The sequence below is a fragment of the Pezoporus wallicus genome, unplaced genomic scaffold (assembly GCF_028554395.1).
Source record: "Pezoporus wallicus isolate ANWC-B61680 ecotype Strahan unplaced genomic scaffold, APGP_CSIRO_Pwel_v1 contig_1181, whole genome shotgun sequence".
NCBI lineage: Eukaryota > Metazoa > Chordata > Aves > Psittaciformes > Psittacidae > Pezoporus > Pezoporus wallicus.
In genome coordinates, this window is record NW_026641428.1 from 1,512,411 (window position 1) to 1,537,029 (window position 24,619).

Sequence of the window (24,619 nt, forward strand, 5' to 3'; positions counted from 1 at the left end):
GTTGGTGGGATGGTTACCAGAGATCAAACAAATTTCTTTTGTATGTCATGGTCAGCCTTTAGTATTATTTTTGTATTATTCAGACAGTGTCAGTCTGCATGACCTTTTTCCTCTTAACCTATTATTCTGCTGCAAACAATATTGCTGAAAGTATCAGTAATGTATTACATTTGGAGCAGCATTGTCTAATATTACTAATATCATTAATCTGACTAGTTATATAGCCTAGTGTTCAGGAGGTGGTAAATTTTTACTCCCTTTTTCAGCCATCCAATAAAAAGTCCCATAATATGCCTAGACAAATTCAATTTTGTGCAGGAAATGAGGTGAATGACTTCCTCGCCCCTGCAGAAAAAAAAAAAATATATTCCAAACCATGAAACATAATCCTTATTATGGATTACCATAATAAACCATGAAAGAGAATCCTTATCATTAACATGATCTTCATAAATATAAATCTGTTCAGCAGATATGACATCTTCTCTTTCCTTCAGAAAAAGCTACTGTATTATCTTACATGACACCAAGTACATCCCTTGGTAAGATGAATGCAGACTGTGACCTGGAAGGAGGGAGGGTTGACTGCTCTAAAGGTCTGCAGGTCTTCAGACTCAGATTACCAGCATGTAATTTGGTTCAACTGCTATTAGTTCTTTCTTATGTGATATTCACAAATATTCCTGTGGTGCTCAAGCTGCCTTTCCTACATATGAATAAAATATTTGCTGCTCATCATGACTATTTGTAATCTGTTCTTTAATTTTTAAATGCCAGTTACCTTGTCAGAGAACAGGAAAATGCCTTATGTGTCCACCCGTGCATCACAGGGCAGCAAATATTTGGAATTAAAAGTGAGTAACCAAGCATTTTGGGTAGTATGTTAAATGCAATACCACAAACAGGGTTGAAAAAGTGCAAAATCTCAAAAATCTCAAAAAATCAAAAGAAGTTGATGCATAACTTCAACACTGATGTTCAGCCCATGCCTATGTTTTTCATCATTTAGATGGGGAGAGGCATAAAATCAAACAGGAAAAATGATAATCCTTATTTTTGAAATCACTGCTTTTCACTTAGTGGTGTAAAAACAATATAATCAACACACGGTATTTATGTTATTTCAAAAGTTACTGGTACTGTGGAACGAGACCAATATATAATAAGGGGTGATTCCAGAGAAGTCTACTCAAGTTTTATACAGGTTCAACTACTCTATAGAATGCCAATCAGGGACTTTAGGATTATTAAACTGCCAATTAAGATGCTCCTAATTATTTTTCCTTGCTGTTTGCTTCATACTTAGTTGAATATGAGTGGTATGGATTATGTCACTAAATATAACTGAGTGCCTTCTGATAGACTAGGTAATGGAAAAATATCAAAAAGAAAGAGAATGACTGCTTGTAAACATGAAAATGAAAAGCAACCCAGTGGCTGACCATTCAACAGATAACTGATGCTATGGTGAAGATAGATCTTTTTGCCATGTTTTTCATATATTGATGAATAAATGAAAAAAGTTAATTTGCATTATATTATAGCAATGCAATGCACAGGCATCATGTCTGACACTTTTGTTCCTGTTGCCAACCTTTCTTTGAATTGGGTCTTTCTAATTGGGTCTCTTAACTGAATCTGCAATTAACATTTTTACTTGAAAATTATCTTCATGAAGAACCTTCCAATGGCAGACTTCAGAATGGATTTTTAATTCATAAATTCCGTGAACTCTTTATTGCTTAATTTTGGTGAATTTAAAATCTTCAGAGACAAAACTACACTGATTTGCAAAGTCTTTTGGGAAACAGTATGAAGAATTTTAGTGGATCTGTTTTCCCATGGGAGAAGGATATGAACTGCCCAATCTTTACAAATGCATGACAAGCAACAGAAAAATTTTGGACTCTGTAGTTGTATGTAACATTTGAGATGAGAGCTACTCTACTTTTGCTACCAGAAACTTTGTCTAACGATTAATTTTGGCCCTGTCTATAAAGATATTTAACCCCTCTCAAACATCATAAGGTACTATAACTTACCCTGAATTCACGTAAACAAACCTGACATTTAGAAATCTTGAATTTTTGTGATTGAGCTCTTGTCTCTCAGAATCAACTTGGCCTATGCTCAGCCTCAGAGTCCTGATGTATATCATGACATCGGGATGTTTGTCAAAACCAGCCTTAACTCATGTTCTGACAAGGAACATGTACCAGGAAAGGAGACATCTGAAAGTCCATTCCAGAAGATGAACAACTTGAACAAAGCACTCTACCATTTTTCAGCTGAAGAGAAATTTGCCTGTTGTCAGGACAGTCTTCTGTTGTGTCATGATCAGCTCAGTTCATGACTGATGGTTAGGGAAAATAAGAAGTGCTACATGCATAGACATTTTTGAATGTCTGCTGAAAGCATAGCTTGCGCCAACACCTGAACATTACCAAGACATCCATGAGGACAAAATAGTACAGTAAAAAGCAAAAACTTTTAAGGAATGTTTAGTCAAAACGTCCTTATAACAAACAACTCAAAGTGATAAGATAGCATAAATTAGTATCTCTAGAGGCTTTTCTTGCTTGTTGGTGAAACATCATTGATTATTATAACACTGTTCAAGTACACAGAATATCTAATTCTTAATACTAGAAAAATTACCTACTTTTTGGATGGGTTTTCATGCCCAAAAACTCTATGGAAAAATCACAAATTTAGTGTGCATGAAAAAAAAACAAAGTAGTTTGAAAGCTTTGTAAAATGCCCATTGGATAGCCTGAAAACTTCAGATCTAAATATTTCCAAACAATCTGAAAAAGGTAGAAATTGCTATGCTCAGGAGAAGCACTGGGTCCTAAAGATCTGAAAACACACTGTGCTGTTAAAATCTTCAGAGCACTTTTTACAGCAAGGGTCTCTGAAGAAGGAAATTATTTATATATAACATATAATATGGTAAAAATGTTTAGTTCAGTGAGAATTAACAGGAAGGCTGACTTTCATATACACTTTGTTTAATTTTGTTAATCTAAATAATCACATAGTATTCTGATGGTTAGTTGCACTAGAATTCACTTTTAAAAGTAGAAAGTTGCATTTGCAGCTTTTTAGTTATAATTAGAGGAAGTAGTAAAGCACATGGTGCCTACTCAGTGATAAAGATATTTCTTCATGTTTGAGGAACACAGGATTATAAATTTTAGAAACAAAAAAACAATATGATCAATCCTGAAGAAATCACATATTCATTAGCAATTTAATTTAACAACAGTGCCAGATTTTTATGGTAAGATGAAGACTGGCTACATTGCTACTATTTTTCCTTCTGTGAACATCATATATAGCTACATCCTTCTACAGCATAATATCCAGCAGAACTTAGGTGAAATAAAGAACAAGTGAAAATAGATATTTTCCATCAGATATTTTGGGCATAAAAATAATCTTTTGAAACGCATACCGTTATATTAAAGTTTGGCCATTTTCAGAACATGGCAGAGACAAGTTCTTAAAGGTGCACACACATTTCTTTGAGACATTTCTTAAACTGGTAGAAAGGTTTTATCTAAAGTTCCACCAGGTACAGGGATTTGTGTAAGTCCTTGTTCAGCACCTTGGTAAAGCAGATGTCTGTAGACCCATCAGACCTTAAAATCTGAAACAATGCCAAAGACTTACAATGGTTCCTAAACCTGGGGTGTGGAAATCCTTATATTCTTCAGTGCATGTTTGTTTTCCTCCTTCTTCCTCACTTTCACTCATTATGCTTCCCTTCAAATTTCCCATCTATCTTTAGGAACCCCTACTTACAGAATGTACTGCCACGTGTGTGTGGTATTTGACTAACAGCAAGAAAAAATGATGTCTGCCTAGAAATTGATGCAGGAATATTCCTATTGCTAGGATAAGTAGGTTACTTGTAGTATTTTAGGAAAGTTAAACATTTTATCCTCCTGGTAGTAAAAAAGGTTTAAAGTTTTTGTTCTTCTATGATTGTTTTTAGTGACAGTAGATTCCTTTAATTCAAAGTTCATTCATAATTTGTGATGCCCTAAGTCTTCACTGGGGACCTAAAGAAACGAAGTAGTGAAATTCCTCTGTTATAGACAGTCCTGTCAATTTTGCTGAAAGATTCCAGTGGGTTGGATAGTGATGGTGGAGAAAATTAACTGTTCTGGAAAGAACTGTTTGAATGACTATTTGGTCTCAGTGCTGCCTGTGAGAGTAAATTAATGTGTCCTTTGTTGTGTTTCCTCTCTGAGCTATGTTGGATGATTCTGGAAATAGGGAAAAGCAGAAACCTCCCCTGATTATCCTGAACTAAACGCTGGCTAACTTTCCCATAAGGATCCATGTTCCTTTTTTTTTTTTTTTAAATGGACTAAGAAAGGAGCTACATTTGAATAACTGAGACACATTTAAAAAGCCAAGAATTTCACAGTTAAAGTATGCAATCCTTCATTTATTCTTTTTTGCCATTTTTAGTACAATGAGATGAGATATGAATGGAGTGACAGCCTTATCTCTGAATTTTCTCTGTCTGGCTTTGATATTGACTTTAATGTTAAACAGGCAATAATGGAAGGACAGTTCTTGCTTTATACTTCAGGAAATAATACTGTACTTAAAAATCAGAAACAAAGAATTATAAACATGCACCTCAGAAGGGATTCAGGGCAAAGGCCAGAGCTATTCTCCTATCAAGTTTAGAATTGTCTTCTTTTTTACAAGGAATTCAGCTTTCACTGTAGTACTATTATTACCTTTTCTTTTTTCAAAGGATGGATATGGATATGTGTGACTGCATACACAATTTCGATCAGATTTGGCCTCTGGAAACAGCCTCTTTGGGAGCAACTCCTGGAAACAAGACTCTTCTGTGGAAGATCCCCGAGGTGGCTCCTCGGCACTGTGATAACAGCAATAACAATAACAATAATAGGAGCAGATGGGACACTGCAGTGATGGGCTCTCTGATGACCATGTATGTACTTTTTTTTTAGGGGTTTCATGCTGAAGATAAGATTCTGGGGACATGAGGTCTTGTTTCAAGCATATGCTGCCTGCCAAGAGACTAGTTGCTTCCTGGTTATTTAATTGCCCGACACTGTAGCTGAATAATAGAAAGTCTTTTCTAATTAAGTCCAAAGAAAATGCATCAGCATAATACTAACAGTTTAACAAAGTTATGTAAGAGCTTCAATTTTTGTCTGGATTCTTATCCTACTTTCTTGCTGGGGACACAGCACACTGCTTGGGTAAGTCATCTATTCATAAAGTAGCCATTTAAATAAATCAGCTGGTGGAAGTGGACAAGAATGGGATAGAGCAGGGACATGGGAGGAGGTTTTTTTTTTCCCATTCTGTCAGTACTGCGTCACCTCATACTTTCAGGCAGGGGAATCAGTCCCCAAAAGATTTCCTTGTCTTCTACATTGCCAGCCATGGCCTCTGGCTAACTTTTGTAATAAAGCTATGTTAATATGGTTTAGCTTCTTAGCCTAGATAGTACCGACAAGCACTGCACACTTAAGATAGCTGTAGTGATCAAGATTGAGTTAGAAGTTTATTAGAGCTCTGGCTTCTGTGCCTACTTTGAGAATAGATCAGTAGGTAAAAAGTCAGGTAAAGAGCACAACTCTTCAAACACAATTAATAAATAAACTATATAAGTTCATTTAGCTAACAATATGCTAAAAATGAAACTCTGTAAAATGCATTTTATATCCCACGTGATTGTTACAGTATGTGTCAACATGAAACAATTGTGTAATAAGATTTCAGAAGAACTTTCTTTTCTGATCTTTTATAAACACATCCATGAAAACAAAAGTTCCCTGTAATGAGGTCCCTTGGTGAGCTGACAAAAGTTAAAGTATTGCTAGCTACCTATATCTCTGGTTAGTCGTTTAGTCCTTTCATGGAATGATCTTCTTTTTTATGGATCGCAACGAAAAACCCAGAATAAGGATTTATTTCACTGAGGTCATCATTACATTCCCAGTTAGTAAGTCCCCACTGGCTGATTTAGCCAGTATTTTAATTAATTAGAGCGAACATTAAAAAAAGTTAAAGAAACTGCTAGCAAGATTAGTAATGCTTGAACCCCAGAAAAATCTTTTCAAAGCTTCATTTTTTTTCAAGCTCTCACTGATTGTTCACTCTTTTGTAACTTTTGCATCTCTCATCTGTATGTTTGAATTTCATATTGATCTAACCAATTATAGTTGTGTGCTGTTCAGCATGTGATAACAGATCCATGCTCAGAAACAGCAGAGCAAAAGAAACTTCTTGCCCCTATGTATTTCCCTTGAAATTGGCTAACTCCCATAGAACTACTAGAGGAAAATGAGAAATGGGCAAGAAAGAATCACACTGTGCACTGCTGAAAGAGACAGCAGTATAGATGAAGCAGCCTGTTGTCCCTTAGTTTTCAGCAGGAGACTAACTTGCCAATCCAGATGAGAGCTTTGTTTGGAACTGCCAGGCAGGAATCCTGCTCATTTTAAGCAGTCATGAGAGAGTTTCTTGGCTGACTGTCAAGCACCTATGGCAACTGGCTAAGGCTGAACCTGCACCTGTGCAAGGAATATTATCCATTATGCTGAAAGACCTGCAGTGAATTTCTTTTGTGTGAGAGCAAGAACAAGCTGGTATGTAGTATGTGTTAAATTTTGCAGGGGATCTCTTGTGGTATTGCAGTCCTTTCTGGAAACCAGAGAACAAACTGGTCCCTCAAGTAGCTTTACACCCTTTAGAATCACATTATGGCAGAGTGCAATGTATTAGTGATCAGATTTTGTTAACACAGGTAAAAATGGTGGAAATATGTGTAGGTGGAGTGAGAAGGTCTTGCATGGAATTGGAAAAGTTATGGTGCTAACTGCAGATGTATAACAGAGAGCTGCGTTGATTTTGTTTAACCCCTGATAAAACTCATGCAGAAAGAGTTACCATGGCAACAAGGTCCAAATCAGGCTAGCATGAACTAAGGGCTGAGATAACACAATCCCATTTTTAGCACTCTAAAAGGGAGAAAATCACTAACAATCACAGTAAAGACAGAAACAATATACTTTCAAGCATAATATACTAGTAGGTCATCAGCTGAAAGTTAAGAATGCCCACAAGAAGACCATTTCATTGAGAACAACCCTCCCCTCCAAAAAAATTTACAAATCAAGATGAATTTAGCGAGGTGTAAAATATCAAAATAAGAAAATCAGAATGCTGGGTGTCTCTATCCTGTTTGAAGTATAGTTCTAAAGTTTTATAAGAGAAGATAGTAATAGGAAAAAGGGGAATAGTTTTAAACTGAAAAAGGGTAGATTTAGATTAGATAGAAGGAAGAAATTATTTACTGCGAGGCTGGTGAGACACTGGAACAGGCTGCCCAAGGAAGCTGCGGGTGCCCCATCCCTGGAATTGCTGAAGGACAGGTTGGATGTAGCTTTGAGAAACCTGGTCTAGTGGAAGGCATTTGTGGCCATGGCACGGGGGACGGAACTAGATGATCTTTAATGTCCCTTCCAACCCAGACCTTTCTATCATTCTACAATTCTACGGAAATCAAAAGATGATTGTTAAAATTCATTATACAACACATTTTTTTTTACTGTAGGAATACTGTGACCAGAAATGAATTTGCCAGATATGTGTTCAGGAACTCTATTTTATCTACTCCAGTTCTTCTGAGGCACTCTGGAGGATCATCCCTAAATATATATCATTATAGACCAGTTATGGTGGATCAAAATATGATACCACTTCCTTCTATATCTAAAGGGATGAAATCAATAGAATATTATTTTACAGGCCAGTAGTAACGTGTAGTATACTCTGCAGCCTCATACAGGATGTTGGATGAGCCACAGAAAAGTGACACTGAAGATCTATGACTACAAGGTGTCTGCTGTGGCTATGGCAACATATAGAGAATCTGAAAAGGTACCAGAGAGGGGCAGTAAGCTAGTGTGGTTTACACAATTCTCAGCAAAGGACTTTTATGCTTGAATCTGACCAGACAGACTTCCAATGTACCACACTTGTGTCTAACTCGGACATTACCAGATACTTTACAGTCATTACCAGGACTAAGGAACTTGTTGCCAGCCTTGTCTCTTCTTCCCCAGTGGTGCAAGTTTGGGTTTTGTGGTTTTTTTTTTCAAAGATAAAACTGTGGGAAATTACATTATTTCAAAAGTAATTCAAATAAGTATCTCCGAGAGGATGTTCAGTGCGATCTACTGGGCAAGAACCATAAAAGCATAGGGGGTCTTGGTACCAGGCTGACACCTGAGAAGGCCTATTTGTAATTCTGCAGCAGGCACAACACGAAGGATCACTCCTATCTTGACTAGGTGGCAGCATATGTTTTCTGATAAGAAACGTGAAGGTTATTCAGGCAAAGCGCCTCTGTCAACAGATTCTTCGTGAAGAGCAGATTGAACGTTTCATAGGGACATTTTCCTGACAGATTTGTTGTCAGCCTTGGCTTACTGCCCTAAAGACGCTTTTTTGATTGAATGCAATGTCACTGTTCTGAGTAGCCACAGTCTGGATTAGTCTTCCTTCATTATACCTGCTATGTATGTTTAAAATGTTTCCATTTATTATCAGCTACTCTGAAACTATATAAAATGGTATTATGCTGCATTTAGAGTTGGGGTTTAACTGTGGAGTGTGAAAGGCAGACATATCAGAAACAGTAATTTTCAGACAAACCATTGGACCGTGAAAGCGTAATCTTATTGAAGGAATTGTGCTTTCCGTACCATGAACATGAAAATCCTGTGAGTATCAGTTTAGCTGTCTTCATGACTGCTGCTGTCTGACCACAGCAACTATCTACAGTTCCTGGTATTTACAGGATTGACTACTGGTGACATAGTTTAATATTTCACTGAATTTTCTTTCATTAGGATTACTCCTAAAAGCCTCTAAGATGCATGTAAGCACAGAAGATGTTATCTGAACTCTTACCAGGACAACCATTTACACATTACCACATGAATCAAAATCTGACCATGGTGAACCTAAAGTGTCCTGAAAACAAATTATTTTAATTCTAGGGAGAAACACTACCTAGCATCAAGTTCAACAAAGCCCTTTGCTAAGAGAATAAAATCAGTGCTGCTAATCAATAATCCAATAGATTAGTTTCTCAAAACAGTTTTAATCATGGTGTCTCAGAAAATATATATTAAGACATAATATACATATATGTTTGTACATCTCCAAGCCAATAAGATAGCTTAGTATTTGAAGAGAGCGTGTTTGTTTCTCAGCTGGATTCTCAAGAGCTACTACAGTAACAGCCAACATGGGACCCTCCTGTACCCAGCATTACCAAGTAAAATACCAATGAATAATGAAGCAGTGCTGCCTAATGTAAGAAATTAAGTTAATTACCTTCCTCTATTTCACTTTGAAAGGACAATTTCCGTCTTCGTAGTTTGCAGTTATCTCCATCCATATCATTAGCAGTTTGTGATCTTATTACGAGGTCAGACTTGATTAATGAAATATGAAACACAATGAGAGATTAGTCCCATCTAAATAGAATAGGTTTTCAATTGGTGATTGACTGTTAATCATATTCAAGCTTTAAGAAAGGTAATATTACACAAATCAGAATTCATCAACCTCTTCATCCCCAGCTAATGGCATTGCTCAATGCTAATGTCAAAAAGTTCATGCTGATCTATCAAAACCATCAACGTCACCACCTGATGGTGAAATGAAAGTATTCTGATAATAAGTTTACATGGAAAGACATGAGTTTATGTGTTACCAGTTTTCTGAAACTGCACAGATGTGGTTTGAGTAATCTTGGAGAAATTAAAGAAAAAGAAATTAACCTCTAACAAAGACTGTATACTATTGCAAGAAGTAATGTGGTAACTGATTGCAATTAGATTTATATTTAACTATACCGTAATGATTATAAAGGTTACATTTTACAACAGTAAGGCTGGCAAAATCCTCATTATTTCATCTTTCCAGACCCTCTCTTCCTCTCAATCAGATCCACTTAATTCAGGTACTTATTTTCAAAGCAGAATACTATGTTGGCTTTATTAATCCTTCTTATAGAAAATGATTTTGTTTTCCCATGATAAATGCAAGATACATTTAAGTCTTTTTCTACTTATTTAAAACCGTGGAATTTACAAATAAGCAAATATAACACCACTTATGCTCTTTGTGTACATGCGCATGGCATTGGCTTCAGCCTACTTCCCTGTGCTAGTGAGGTTTCCCATACCACTTAAGGAAGCAGATTTGCGTATGGGAGAAGGGCAGAGGGAAAGAAGTGGGCAGTGTTTACATCTTTCTCTATTTCCTTCACTGTAAACCTGGTGGGTAAGGTTCTTCAGTGGTGGCCCACTGGTAGAAAAACTGCAGGAGGAAAAAGGCACTTTTACATAAATAGGAGGACAAGAGCAGAAGTCGAGGCAGAAGCATCTATCATTCTTATAATAGATCTGAATCTGAGTGATGTTTTGAAGTTCAGAATGTGCTCATCACTTCTTTTGGGGGATGATTTTCTGGATTGTAATAAACAGTGGAAAGCAAGTGGAACTGCTAGAGAAAATTGGCTGCAAGCTCAGAGTCATCGGTGAGCCTGTCCTCCCTTCCTTTTCTCTATGAAGTCTAGTGATTTTTTTGTAGTGCCTGGTACAGCAGTAAAAAAATAACAACTGAAAATTTTCTAGGAAACATGAGCAGTGAGGCCTTTCTTTGTGTATTTTACACCACAACACAGAGGATGGAGTTTTCTTTCTATTATCTCAGATCTAAGGAAAAAATAATGGTAAAATATTGATGACAATGTAATTGCGGGAAATAATTGCTCAGACTAGAATCGTTAATGTGAACTTCAAGGAATTTTTCAAATATGTGAAGTTTCAGTTTTAACTTAAATTTATCACTAGACTAGGAATTCATTTTGTTGTATTTCACATGCAATTAATAATGATGGCCCTTTAAATAAACACAAAATAGATTACTTTTAAAATAAAAAATAGAATATCTTCTATTCTCAGAATGATATTATAAAAAAGACTCAGCATTATAAGAAGTGACATTTCTTGTCAGAAGTTACATTTATTTTAGATTTTTAAACTAAAGATCCACATATGATTAGCAAAGATTTCCCTATCATTTGCAGCCCAAACCTTAGTATTCTTTCCTCCTTGTTTTGCAGAAGGCCTTTGAGGCCAAATTACGACAGCTCCTTCTCACTGAACCTTTTTTCCTTAAAAGTATAGTCAGAAAACACAAAACAGCAGTATCTCATAAAGAATGAAATATAAACTGATCGTTCTTTCTGTGAGCAGTATAGTCCATGTTCGTGGCCAGTGCTGGTGTAACCCGCAACATTCTAAAGAAAGCTTTAGCTTCAGTAGTAGCATGAGCTGGCCAACAGCTCTTTCCCTCTCCCTTCCTGGCCAAACTTCTCCTCTCTTTCCCAATTCAGACTGATCCTGGCAGTCTAAAAAAACGAAAACTGGGTAATTTTTCTACTTCCCTGAAGATAGGATCTGTGCAAATGGGGACACTTAGGACAATCACTGTGGGAAAAAGAGACCATGAAATCCCTGCAAATCTGAAGACTGAGTGAAATCTGAAAAATCCCTTGTATGCTTTTAGTCTCCTAGGTGGTAGGGTGCACTCCAAGATAAGAGAATTAACAATTCATGTTTGAAAGGCAATTAAATATTTTCTATTGTTAGACACAAAATGAATGCGGATAATCTGATTTATCTCTATTTTATGGCTGTACAATTATATTTAGTGTCAAAAGTTCCCCTTGTGGTGACCCAGGCTATAGTCATCTGAAAAAAACATATTTTCCATGGCTTTCACAAAACATCCAACATTTAAATATAGCACAAAATCCTGTTAGATTAACATAATCTGAATAATTTCATTGACTTCTGCTGAGCTTAACTGACCTCAGAAGAAGCAATAAGGTGAGTGTATTTTTTTTTAAATAGGATTTGGCCTTAGCTTTTAGCTTTTAATTTTGCTAACCTTTTTTTTTTTTTTTTTTCAATTGCTGTTTTCAAGTTTTGTTACTGTGGGACAGATTCAGCCCAGTGTTAAGAAAAAAACAAATAACTTATTGTATGTACCTTTGCAGTTTCATCTCTCAGATTAAAAGTCAGCTCTAGATTGGTGAGGAAGAGATCAGAAAATTCAGGGTACATATCCAAAACTTCTAGTAGATCTTCTCGCTGGATCTTATGTAAGTCACAGTAAGTTAAAGCTCTCACATCTGCATTTGACTTTCCTGGTTTTGCATAAAGATGTACCATCTCTCCAAAAATATCATTTTTCCCTGCAGAAAGAGAATTCAATGGAGATTATTATTTTAAACAGTATACTGGGCTGCATCAAAAGGACCATGACCAGCAGGTTGAAGAAGGTGATCCTGCCCCTCTGCTCTCATGAGACCCCCCTTGAGTTTTGTGTACAGTTCTGTTGTCCTCAGCATAAGAAGCACAGAACCATAGAATCATAGAATAGTTACGGTTGGAAAGGACCTTAAGATCATCTAGTTCCAAACCCCCTGCCATGGGCAGGGACATGTCACACTAAACCATGTCACCCAAGGCTCTATCCAACCTGGCCTTGAACACTGCCAGGAATGGAGCATTCACAACTTCCTTGGGCAACCCATTCCAGTGCCTCACCACCCTCATAGTAAAGAACTTCTCCCTCATATCCAATCTAAACTTCCCCTGTTTAAGTTTTAACCCATTACCCCTTGTCCTATCACTTCAGTCCCTAATGAAGAGTCCCTCTCCAGCATCCTTAGAGGCCTCCTTCAGATACTGGAAGGCTGCGATGAGGTCTCCACATGGAGCTGTTGGAGCAAGTCCACAGGAGGGCCACGGGGATGATCAGAGGGCTGGAGTATCTACCATATGAAGTCAAACAAAGTTGGGGCTGTTCAGCCTGGAGAAGAGAAGGCTGCGTGGAGACCTCAAAGCCTTCCAATATCAACAGGATACTAGAAAGGGACTCTTATTCAGGGATGGTAGCAATAGGACAAGGGGAAAAGCATTTAAACTTCAATAGGGGAAGTTCAGATTAGATAGAAGGAAGAAGTTCTTTACTGTGAGGGTGGTGAGGCACTGAAAAAGGTTGCCCAAAGTAGTGGTAAATGCTCCATCCCTGGCAGTGTTCAAGGAAATACATGAAGAAACTTCAAATATATTTAAGTAGAAAATAGCTTAGTTCTTATGTTATTCAGAGGGAATGCAAAACTTCCATGATGCAGAAATTGCTCTGAAGAGCCTCTTTAAACATAGCTGCCTCTGTTTTGAAATTATTAAAATTCTTTCTGTCCCTGTTGACACATTTCCAGTACCTGTTTGCTAAAATCACCCTCTCTGTTTGATTGCTCATTTACCCCAGATTTGCACCTAACCTTCATCAACATAGAGCAGTTGCAGCCATAGACCAGTGAAAACATGCTCTAAACTAAGGGCTGCAGGGCTTACCTGCAAAATAACGTTTGGAAGGGAACTAGAAAAACACTTGTGGAATAGAATAGTGGTCATAGCAACTGAGTAACAGGAGACTAGTAAAGAAATACACAGGCGACTTTGCCTTTCTGTTAAGCATTTGTGGCTTTTACATAAGCTTACTAAAAGTAGTTCTGGTTTCTCCATTTTCTATAAAGGAAGCTGAAAACTCAGTGAGCAAGCAGTTAAAAGCTGCAAAAAAATAATTTAAGGGCTGATTTCAGTGAGCATCTTAAAGAGCACAGTCAGTTTAGCTTATCAACAGGGAGATTAAGAGGTAACTGATTATACTGCATATGACCTTACAGAGAGGAAAAAATACTTGGAACTAAATGCCTCTAGAATATGATAACGAATGCATAGCAAGAACTAATGGAAAGGAATTAAAGGAATTGAAGCAGATTATTTTATACTGGAAATAAAGCACACATTTTTAACAATAAAAATTATTAACTATGGAAATAAACTGCCAAGAAAAGTGATCACTTTTTCATCCCATTATGTCTTCAGATCAAAACCTTTTACTTTTGTTTCATCAAGCACAGTTCATTAGACACAACTGATAGTTAAAGATATGAAATATAACAGGAGTCAGAGTTATAACAAAGGTTAGCCAATATAGTCTAACAGTCCTGATCTTAATGTTTATGAATGCAGAGGTTCTTATTCAAGGTATATAATGCCTTCTCTGCAATATGATTATTGAATGATCACAGTATTTTTATATCTTGCCTGCAAACTAAAAGAGATGATAGATTCTGTAGGGTCCACAGCTATTGTGTTTTCTAAGGATTTGGCACAGAATTGCATTAGACTGCATAAGTCAGTACTGATGAGACCTTACTCAGCAGCATTAGACAGTGCCAACAAATTGAGGAAAACTTGGGAACAAAAGAAACATTTCTCAGAGCTCTGATTTCTGTGATGATGTTGCAATACTTGTTAAGTATGAAAACTTTATCCATGCTACCTCTGTTGGACTGAAGTCTTTTCAACCCCAGAGGATAAAACATTGAATGTTTTCTATGTCCATTTCTATGTGTACGTTTTTCAGAAAGAGGAATTAACTACAAATATTTTGCTAAGTATTGATAATCTTTGTTAGGCTTCTGTGTCATTTCAATTGCAAAGTAATTTTTGTTTGTATTATGTTGTATTCTTTTGTAGCAGATTTCTTCAAGATACCACAGATTTATTGACTGGAGTCAGCTATCAGGCAGGCTCTTGCCTCATGGATCCTGCAACATGTGGGCCCACAGAGCAGTTCCTTTTGGGTGCAGTTGTGCACAGTTGTCTCCCTTTCTGTCTGACCCACCATTCCCTGGCAGTTAGGCTCCAAAGTGCAGCACCTAGTGTGAAGAGCTGTAGCCTGGAAGAGACATAATGGCATTGCTGCAGTGCGAGAGCACAGGGATCTGATGTGCCTAACATGCAAAAATTGAACAGACTGCATCTTTGGTCCAGGAAGAAATTGATGAGTTCATAAACTTGTCATTTATTCTTGATTGTGAGTGCTATAGAAATTTGCCTGTTTTTTGATATAAAAGATGAAATCCTCAATGAACCACACTGTTCGTAATCAATGGAAAACGCACAAGTAAAAACCTCACAGTATTATACTTGGATGATCATCTCTTTGCTTGTCCCTGAAGTTGGTACAGCTGATGAAATGCAACAGCGTGAGATAGCGAATTACCTTGATAACACCATCTAAACCTAGGGAAGGATTGCTGTAGGCACACCTGTGTATTTCTGTTCTTGCATCCACCCTGCAAAGTACTATCAGAATATTCAGTCACAAGTGGATTAATAGCAACATACTGCTACCAATCCAGATTTTGTTTCAGCTATTTTTCTGGTTTCAAGTTCCTATAGTGGATGATAAACAAAAAGGAGAACATACGCATGATGATGCAGCTGATGTAGGTTTCTGTACAGGAAAATCCTTCCTCATCTACTCAATTATTCTTTGTGTTCTTATTACCTGATATTAAATTGGAGAAACAAATTAGTAGTCTTGTTTAGGTAGTGTTTTAGTTATTTTACTTTTGAAATGCTGTGGCTAGTGATTTCATATGAGCCACCACCAGGTGAGCAGGTGAACTCCCAGCTGTACTGAACACTGCTCTGAGACATCGTCATTGGGAAAGAAAACAAGACACTCCCTATGCTATACAAACAAGAACGTGTTAATCAGAAACATAGGGGAAACGTGTTATTTCACTTAAGTGTCAATCTAGATCAGATTACTCTGTTATTCCTTTCCTTTTCTATATGCTCAGTGGGCAGAAATAGACATTTCTGAAAACCTCTAGAAGACATTTTGAATGCCTGAAGTAGATACATATTTTTCTCCAGCTAGCATATAAGGGGTCTGTGTGCCTCAGAACCCTCATACACTGCTCAAGAAAAGGGTGTCCTTGACTTTGGTTCTTACAGTAAAATCAGAACTGGAGTAATTTGATATCTTCTTTATTCAACTTGCAGTTTACCACTTAACTAGGGATAAATCTGGCTCATTCCTGCTCTTATATCCAAAGACATGGGCTCTTTGGTGCACATGAATTGTTGCAGTAATGTAGACTTTGCTCCTTAAATTATTTCTCTTCTTGATTTTAAATAACAGTGAGTAAAAAGTTTACAATTTTCCTTCACCAGAAACAACAATGGATATTTGTTTTCAATCCCCTGATTCTTTCAACATGCCTTGTAGCAATGTACTTACCAAGAATGGCTACAACAATGTCACTCTTAAGGATTTCAATGGAGCCTCTTGACACAAAGTAAAGAGCAGTGAGAACATCTCCACAGTGCACTAAAGTGTCTCCAGGAGGTGCATGTGTTGTTTTAAATTTCATAGCCAAAGCTCGAAGACAGCCTTTACTGGCCCCCCTGAAAGCTTTACAATTCTGAAGTAAATTTTGGTTGAGGTGCAGACAAATGTCAGCTTGTAAGCATTCTGGAAAGCCCTTCAGGACCTGGAAATATAAGCATAAGGATTTCATGTGAATAATATGAAAGTTGCTTTATATAATTTTTGTTTTCTTCCTGGACAGAAAGAAGTAACATACAAATAGAGGTGGCCCTAAGAGCTGTCAGAGGCTTACAATTCAACAAGTGCATAGTGTAATCTATATTGCAAAGTTTATACAGTGTGAATACTAATGTACATACTAGTGGATGTAGTGGTTACAAAATTCATTATTAAGATTTCTCCCATTACAAGAAATGGTACTAAGGTATATGAATGTATATACTGCCGTTAAATAACAAATAAGACATCTAATGGAAGACTCTTTACTGAATTCACCTATTTGGACTAATATGTCTACTTCCTTTATATCAATTATGAAAGTACTACATTTAATAAGGAAGTTTTTTTTGCTGAAGTAATCATGACATCTGTTAAATGAGAGCTCTGTGAACAAGATCAAATATTTTTTTCAGAAAGACAGCATTTTAATGGGATTTTTCTGTTAAATATATTCTGCTTGCAAGTTTAGAATTTAGATTTTTATCAGAAAATGCAACACATACCACTGAAACAATGGTGTTATGCAGATTTACACAGGCAGATGATTAGTTCAGCAAACCACGGGGCTAGTTGCTATGGTCCTCGCTCATCCCTTACTCAGAACAATGGGAGTTTGCCTGCAGTAGAACCCTGGGATTCCTCCTGGGTACCATGGTAACATGTTAATTTTGTTTAGAAGAAAGAATTGTGCTACTTACAACATGGTCATTATGTGTGAACTAAATTGTCTAGGATCATATTACCTCTGATTCTTTTAGAATCAATAAACATTTCGGCTACTGACTTCTATGGGAGTTCTGCTCACCTTGTGACTGCCCACTGTGTTAAGGAATGGGCCTGACATTATTACATACCACCCCTTCTTGCAGTTAAATCCTGTTATCTGCTGTCAATTATATTAATGGGTCATATGCTTTCCTGGGACCTGCTACATCTGTTGCATATTTTGAAGGACAAAACATGAACTGATGCTACCAGTCTTACAAATGTGTGAACATAATGTGTCTTTTTGTTATCAGAGTAGCCTATGAATTCATTCCTGTTTATCCTCTGCCCTGTTTTTCTATAAACACCTAAATATTACTGCACAGAAAAATAAAATCCATTCACTTTTTGCTATATTAATTCTTACTTCAGCACAATAAAGGTCTGTGCACTCACTCTGATTGCATAAAGATATTCACAACTCATATCCCCTGCTAACAGAGAAGATGAACACATTTTTGGTATGAGGCTTCTGTCCAAATAAGCCAAGCTATGGTTTACAAATGAAATATCAATACCTTTAACTGAGTTGAAATGTTTCTATGATTGCTAATGGAAATCAGTGCTGTGAAATAACAAACAGAATGTTTTAACACACATATAATACAAAATCTTTATGAGCTATAGGGCATTACCAAATGAAATTTACACATCCTCAGAAAAAGCCAGCATTCAACAACAATAAGCAAAGGAAAATATGGTAAATGAAAAGCATCTGTGGTGCTGCTCTGTTTACAATATCTGTCACACCACTAGAAATAGTTTATTATGCAATTACTTTTTTATTTTAATGTCATTATATTGAAATAAAAGTATTGTAGGTTGTAACAACTTATTTACTGAGTGATACTGAGAAACTTCATGACCAAATACATTTGGTCAATGATACGGGTGGAAAAAATTGCAGGTATTTATTTTAAAATTGTTCTATAGTCATGTGAGTAAAAAAGACCTATTTTGAATTACTTCTTTTGTTATACATCTATCTGAATATGATTTAGAAGAGCTCCATTTTTGTAGAATGCAAAACAGGAAATACATTTTCAATTCAGAGGTGCATACAGGAAAAGGTATTTGAATTGTTAGAAAGACAAGAGCACAGCCTTAGTATAAATTGTATTATTTTTTCACATCAACTTCAGTTTATCATATTTATGAAGGGATTGTATTTTACCATTAAGCAAAAACCATGCAGACCGTGTGTTAATTTATATTTCTGAAGATACTTTGGGTATTTCTTTAAAGAAACAAAAAGTTTGATAATTAATTTATACTTAACATGAAACTTTTCTAAAGTCATTGCATATTAGTTAATAGCTATTTATATGCCAATAACATCTGAAAGGCACTAGCTTCTGTTCAAGTATCTGTGATTAAAATGTCCCTGCCCCATGGAGCTTACACTCTAAAACAGATGTTATGCATCAGACAGGAAGAACATTTACTCTTGAATACCACAACTGTCAAATGGCTAGAAGGAAGCCAGGTGCCCAAATAACATTGATTTCCAATGGAGTTTTGGAGATTACTCCACTAATGCAAGTTTAGAAATGCAAGCAAGAATCTGATTTGAAGATAAATTTGTTAAAACATTCCTGTAGACAACATTACTAAAAGAAGCTTAACATATTGTGCACATTATTTGTAGTTAGGTATGTAATCCAAGTCCAGCTGCTGACATTTGATTTTTCCAAACTAAGTTACGTGTTGTGCAGTACAGACAATCTCTTGCCAACCCAAGCCTCCAAAGTACATTCCCAATATTCAGATTTTAATTACTTTGAGAAAATATTTTTTACTCATCTGTTTTTAGCATGCATTAATAAACAAGCATCTGATTCCCACAGGTATCTTTGATTGTGTAGAGAAGGAGCAATTGTATTGAAAATAAAGTTCTTACAATGTGGCAGTCAGCATCAATATATTCTGTAAACACATACTGACAATGCTAAATATTAGAAAATCATCCAATATTCAAAATCATATTATCTTTAAAGCAATAAAATTCTAAACATTACATTTCATTTATTTTTAGTTGTTGTGAGATTTCTGAGTATTTAGAGACATTTAAGTCCCATTCTAACGTGATAAGAAAAAATTAAAATATGCTTTTCTAAACAACTAAAAGTCAGCATAATCTTGAAATTACAGCACTAGGTAATGCAAAAAAAAAAAAAAAAATTACAATAAGGTTTTGAAAATTATAAAGCTAGAATTTCTCTTCTAATAACATTATTGTCAATAAGAAATACAAAATTAATAAATCATTTGAATACAGGTTGGGTTTCAATTGCTCTGTTCTTTCCCAACATGCTTCTATTGTTACACTCAGTATATCCTTATTAGCGATTCCACTGGTCCCTGGTGAGTAACATCTTGGATTATCATGGTTAGATTCATCTTTAGAATCAGAATTTATGCATAATTCAAGAGACAGAGATTTGCTAAAATACACAGGTTACAAAATATAAAATCAGCTTCACCCTCATCCTCCCTCCCCGCCCCCAAAAAAACCCACAACAAAACAAAAAAAAACAAACAAAAAACAACCACCCCAAACCAAAAGAAAAACAACAGAAAAGGAAACTCAGTTATGATTCTGTGACCATAAACTCCAGTTGTTTCTCACTGGTAGTTATGAAGTCCAAGTTCAGTTGTCCTCCTGTCTGGAATAAAACTTTTCCCTGTCAAATAACGTTGGTTTATCTACTTTTCATGAGAGGAGGAAGGTGCCAGAGAGCAGAAAAACATTTTAGGTGGAATAAGTGATTGAAGTTTAGTGAGGATAATAGGGACACACTTCACATTGCCTTGAAGAATGTGGTCTTTCACAAGAGGAGAGGGAGTTCAGCTTCATTAACTTCTCCTTTTCAGGGTGACAAGGTTTCACTCACATGTATTAGACACCTTTGCAACAAGTCAGTTGGAGACGTCTATGTATCCTAACCTCGGACAACTATCAAATGTTCGGGCAATGATCATTTTTTTTTTGTTTGGGTAAATTGCAAGATTCATGACAATTTTTAGGTTCTTCTATCATCTGTTCTGGAACAGGTATTGACATCTGTCCCATAGAAGGTATTTAGAAAGTATCCAAGCTAAAGCAAAGCAGGATATTAGCAACAATGGAAATACCATGTTCTATACCAACAAAATCACAGAATGGTTGAGGTTGGAAGGGACCTCTGGAGGTCATCTTATCCTTATAACTCCTGCTCAAGCAGGGCTACCTAAAGTAGGTATACCAGGACAATGTCCAGATGGCCTTTGAAAATCTCCAAGGGCAGAGACTCCACACTCTCTCTAGGCAACCTGTGCCAATGCTGTTGTCCCCACAGTAAAAAAGTGTTTCCTGATGTTTGTATGGAACCTCCTGTTAAAGCTTGTGCCCATTGACTCTGGTCCTGTCACCAGGTACCACTGAACAAAAACCTGGCTCCATCTTCTTTACACCCTCCCTTCAGGTATTTGTTTGTGTTGATGAGATCCCCTGTGAGCCTTCATTTCTTCAAGCTGAACAGTCCTGCCTCTCTCAGGCTTTCATAGTAGGAGAGATACTTCAGTCCTTGCAGTCTGGCAGTCAAAGATCTTTTAATTCTGCACATAATATTTTTCTCTATTGAAATATAGTGGGCCAAACATTAAAAGCCAAGACATTTTTGAGGAGATCACAAGAGGGCTCTTGTGTATTGTGGGTCTGTTTGGGGGGTGTTGAAACTCATTTTGACTAAGATTTTCTTGTCCTAAATCAGTAAGACTTACTGATACATGAGTGGCAAGTATCCAGCATATAGAGGGAAAGACAGACTCTCAAATTAATCTGACAATTTAAGATGGCATAAACTGAAAAAGAAGTTCTAGTCCTTCCCTACCTTATCTGCTTGTTCCTGCCTTGTTTTGATCTCTCCTCATGAAATGGTTTGAGAAATTGTTCCATGCAAAAACTAACCTAGCAAAAATATAGTGAGCAGCTGAAGGTACAAAGAGTCAGGAATAAATATACTTTCTCTCATAGACACATACTTGAACTCTATTTGGATGTCATCTGCATAATATAGATCTCAGGATATGTTGAAATTCACATCACTAAACACTGAATAAAGTTCTCAAACAATCTGAGCATAATTTTTAAACTAATTTCTGAGAGCAAACACCATGGATCATTCACTTTAGTGGGATTTATATTAAAAATTAACAATTTTGTTTGTCTTAGTTCTGTAAGGGTGAGTGAAATTAATTCATAGTAATTCATGTATTTGGTCAAATAACTCATGTCTTTAACTTTCATCTTTCTACCACCTAATTTTTGCAACAATCTGAGATGAGCTGCACAAATTGCACCATATAGATTTTGAATTAGGATCTCTGTCCCCCAGTAGCTGTGCCCTCCGATGGAAAGAATAATGCAAGAATTAGTTCTGTTACAAAAAATTGTCTCTCAGATTTTAATAACATCTTCACCTGGACTAAAAATTGCTGTAATTCGACATAGTTCCATTTCTAGAAAGAATTTAGAATTTAGTATTTCTATGGTAGTTAGTTACAGAAATGAACTACTGCTATAAGCAGAGGGCCAAAATATTTCTGAGGGCTTTCACCATTTTGAAAAGAATGGAGAAAGTCACAAGTGATAATAATTCTGCTCCAGCAGCTCTTGGGCTTAGCACAGAATAAGAGTTATTTCTGATGATTCCTCTTCTTCATACACAAAAATATTGCAGATTTTTGTTTTTTTTTTCATTTTTTTATTTTTCAGAATATGAAGGAGGTCCTTACAACAGCTGAGAGAGAAGCAGTGTGTGATGATGAGCTAATTCACCTTTTAATGACATTTGAAGCCTGACAACCTTATCAAGAATTAGGATCTCTTGCTTTCAGTCATTGCCATGACACTGATTTCTGTGACATTTTTATGTTGAAATTACTGGAGCTGCAGTGGATCATTCTTCATCTACAATCTCATTACAGTTTCTGAGTAATACCATTTCTTTTACATCTGAAAGGTGATCTCTGAGATATGATATATTGCTGGGTGAGGAGGACAGAAAATTATTTCAGTTTCTTTGACTGTTTAGTCCCTCATCAACAGAAAAGTTCAATGTCTCTAGAAGTTGACCGGACCCATGCCTTTCCAATGATAGTTGGAAAATTGTTAATTTGCTCTTGGTTTTGAGATGTTAGACCACAAAATACAGTGCAGTGAGTAACTGGTAATGGTAATCACTTTGCAGACAGATTGACATTGTTGAAATTTGTTTTTTTTTTTCCTGAGGTCTTCTTTTCTGTAAATTGATTAAATGTAGGCATTCATGTTTTATAAGTGGTTTTGTAATTGAAAACGAAAGAACGACTTTACCACTAACCATATCTGAGGTACTTTCTGATAATCTTGTATGTTTTAGGATTTCCACTATGACATATAAACAAATAGCAGTACCACTTTCCACCATGATTTCATGTTCCCTCTGTTTAATAAATTGCTACTGCTTTTGTTCCAAACACTTCTAATTTGGATTACCCTTCTGATGGTATAAGGAACTTTGTCTTGCTATTTCTTTTTGAAATGTTAATGTAGTTTCTTAATTCTCTGGTTCAAAGCTATTACTGGTGCTAGTTCTATTGGTGGAACTCTTTTCATCATAAGAAGCAGTCACAGTGGGAGGAAAAGCAAGAATAACAAAGGTAGTGGTGTCATCAGTGACCAGTGGCCAGTTTCTCACAAAAGAAGCCTTACCAAAGCAATGGTGAGCCTGCCCTTTATTTGATACAGTAGCATAGCTGGCTCTGAAGCTTCAAGACAGGTATGTGCTCTGCTGTACTTGCATGATCACTGTGACCAAGTGCAGGGTCACGTACGCTTGGATGGTCACATACACTTTGCTTGGATGCTTGCAGGAGAAGGTTCCATAAATTTATACATAAAAATTCTGAATTGCTCTCTTTTTGCATGGCACTAAGTAAAACCCAAAATAAAAAGTCATCTGTCCTACATCCAAAATTTTAATTACATGTACATTTGGCTAAACACTTTCCAAAGCTTGTCCCACTTACTTACTTCTTTGAACTCTTTTTAAAGGTAAAATAAACTAATAAAGCTATCCAGATGAATAGAAGATCCATGGAAAAAAGGGGGGAGGAATGTAAAAATACATGCATAACTTAAAAAATTACCTCAAACACCGAAAGATGTAATCTTTTTAGGGTAAGCATCACAGGCATGCTATTATCAGTGCTGGACTGATAACATGGGAATGAATGGGGGAAAGAGGCAGAGAGAGTTTAGGAAAAACAGAACAGGATATTTTAAAAATAAAAGTAATGTCTTTGAATCTTTGGGACTGGTGACATCCTTCACAAAACAATATACACTGTAGATATTTTTTTTTTAAATTTAACTTTGCCAGTGTGTACCACAGGGATATTATTTAAATAATGCTTATTCTATAGACTCAAGATTTTTATCCAGATTAAAATAAATCCCAAATCCTGTTTATCCAGTCCATGAATAATCGTATGGAACTGTTTTTATCAAAATGCTTTCTGTAATGAAATGTGATCAAAGAGATGTAGAAATGAAGCAGAGTGGAACAAATGAAAAAAATAAACAAGTTCTAGGCATATTTCACCTGAAGATCTTTAAAGCTAATTTGAAGTTCAGCCATTTCAAACAAGCATAAATTATTATTTTCTGTTTTTCCATAGAAAGACTTTGCTTAGGAAATCAAGTTTATTTAGTCCTAGTGCAGTATAATTCCTGAGGTCAAAAGGGTTTTGGGTTTTTTTTTTAGTAGTGTGGTTTTTTTGTTGTTGTTGTTGTTTGGTTGTTTTTGTGTTTGGTTGTTTGTTTTTTTTGTTTGGGGGGCTGGTGTGGTTGTTTGGTTTTGTTTGGTTGATTTTGTTCATTTTTTTCCACTTATCCTGAATTCTTAGATTACTAATGATAATTAAAAGCATCTTTTGAAATGTATTTGCTAATATCATATATATATGTGTGTGTTATATATTGTATGTACATATATATATAAAATGTAAATTATCTGTGCATTTCATATTTCGAAGGAGAAAGAGGATTGAGTTTCTGATTTTTATTTGGATTTTAGTCATGAAATGAAAAAGAAAGACACTGGATCAAATTCTGCCTTCAGATATTTGCGAAAACTCCCAGTAAATATCGATAGGAGTCAAACATTTGTCTGAGGACAGTATTAGCCCTTTGGTGTGTAAATGCAAATATTTCATGCAAAATTAAGTTAACACCACATGCAAGTCCATTTCATATGCACAT

General features: G+C 36.1%; 1 protein-coding gene across 4 annotated transcripts in view; it reads right to left on the reverse strand.

Moving 5' to 3' along the window:
* KCNH7 (potassium voltage-gated channel subfamily H member 7) overlaps nt 1-24,619 on the reverse strand; it is a 240,337-nt gene that overhangs the window by 14,206 nt on the left and 201,512 nt on the right. For 3 of the 4 annotated variants that reach the window (XM_057423744.1, XM_057423743.1, XM_057423741.1), the window contains 3 exons: nt 16,261-16,513; nt 12,138-12,343; nt 9,409-9,508 (listed from right to left, as the gene is read on the reverse strand). In XM_057423744.1, coding sequence (XP_057279727.1) covers nt 9,409-9,508; nt 12,138-12,343; nt 16,261-16,513 — 559 coding nt within the window. The remainder of the gene's footprint in view (nt 1-9,408; nt 9,509-12,137; nt 12,344-16,260; nt 16,514-24,619) is intronic. The other variant, XM_057423742.1, reaches the window with a different exon arrangement.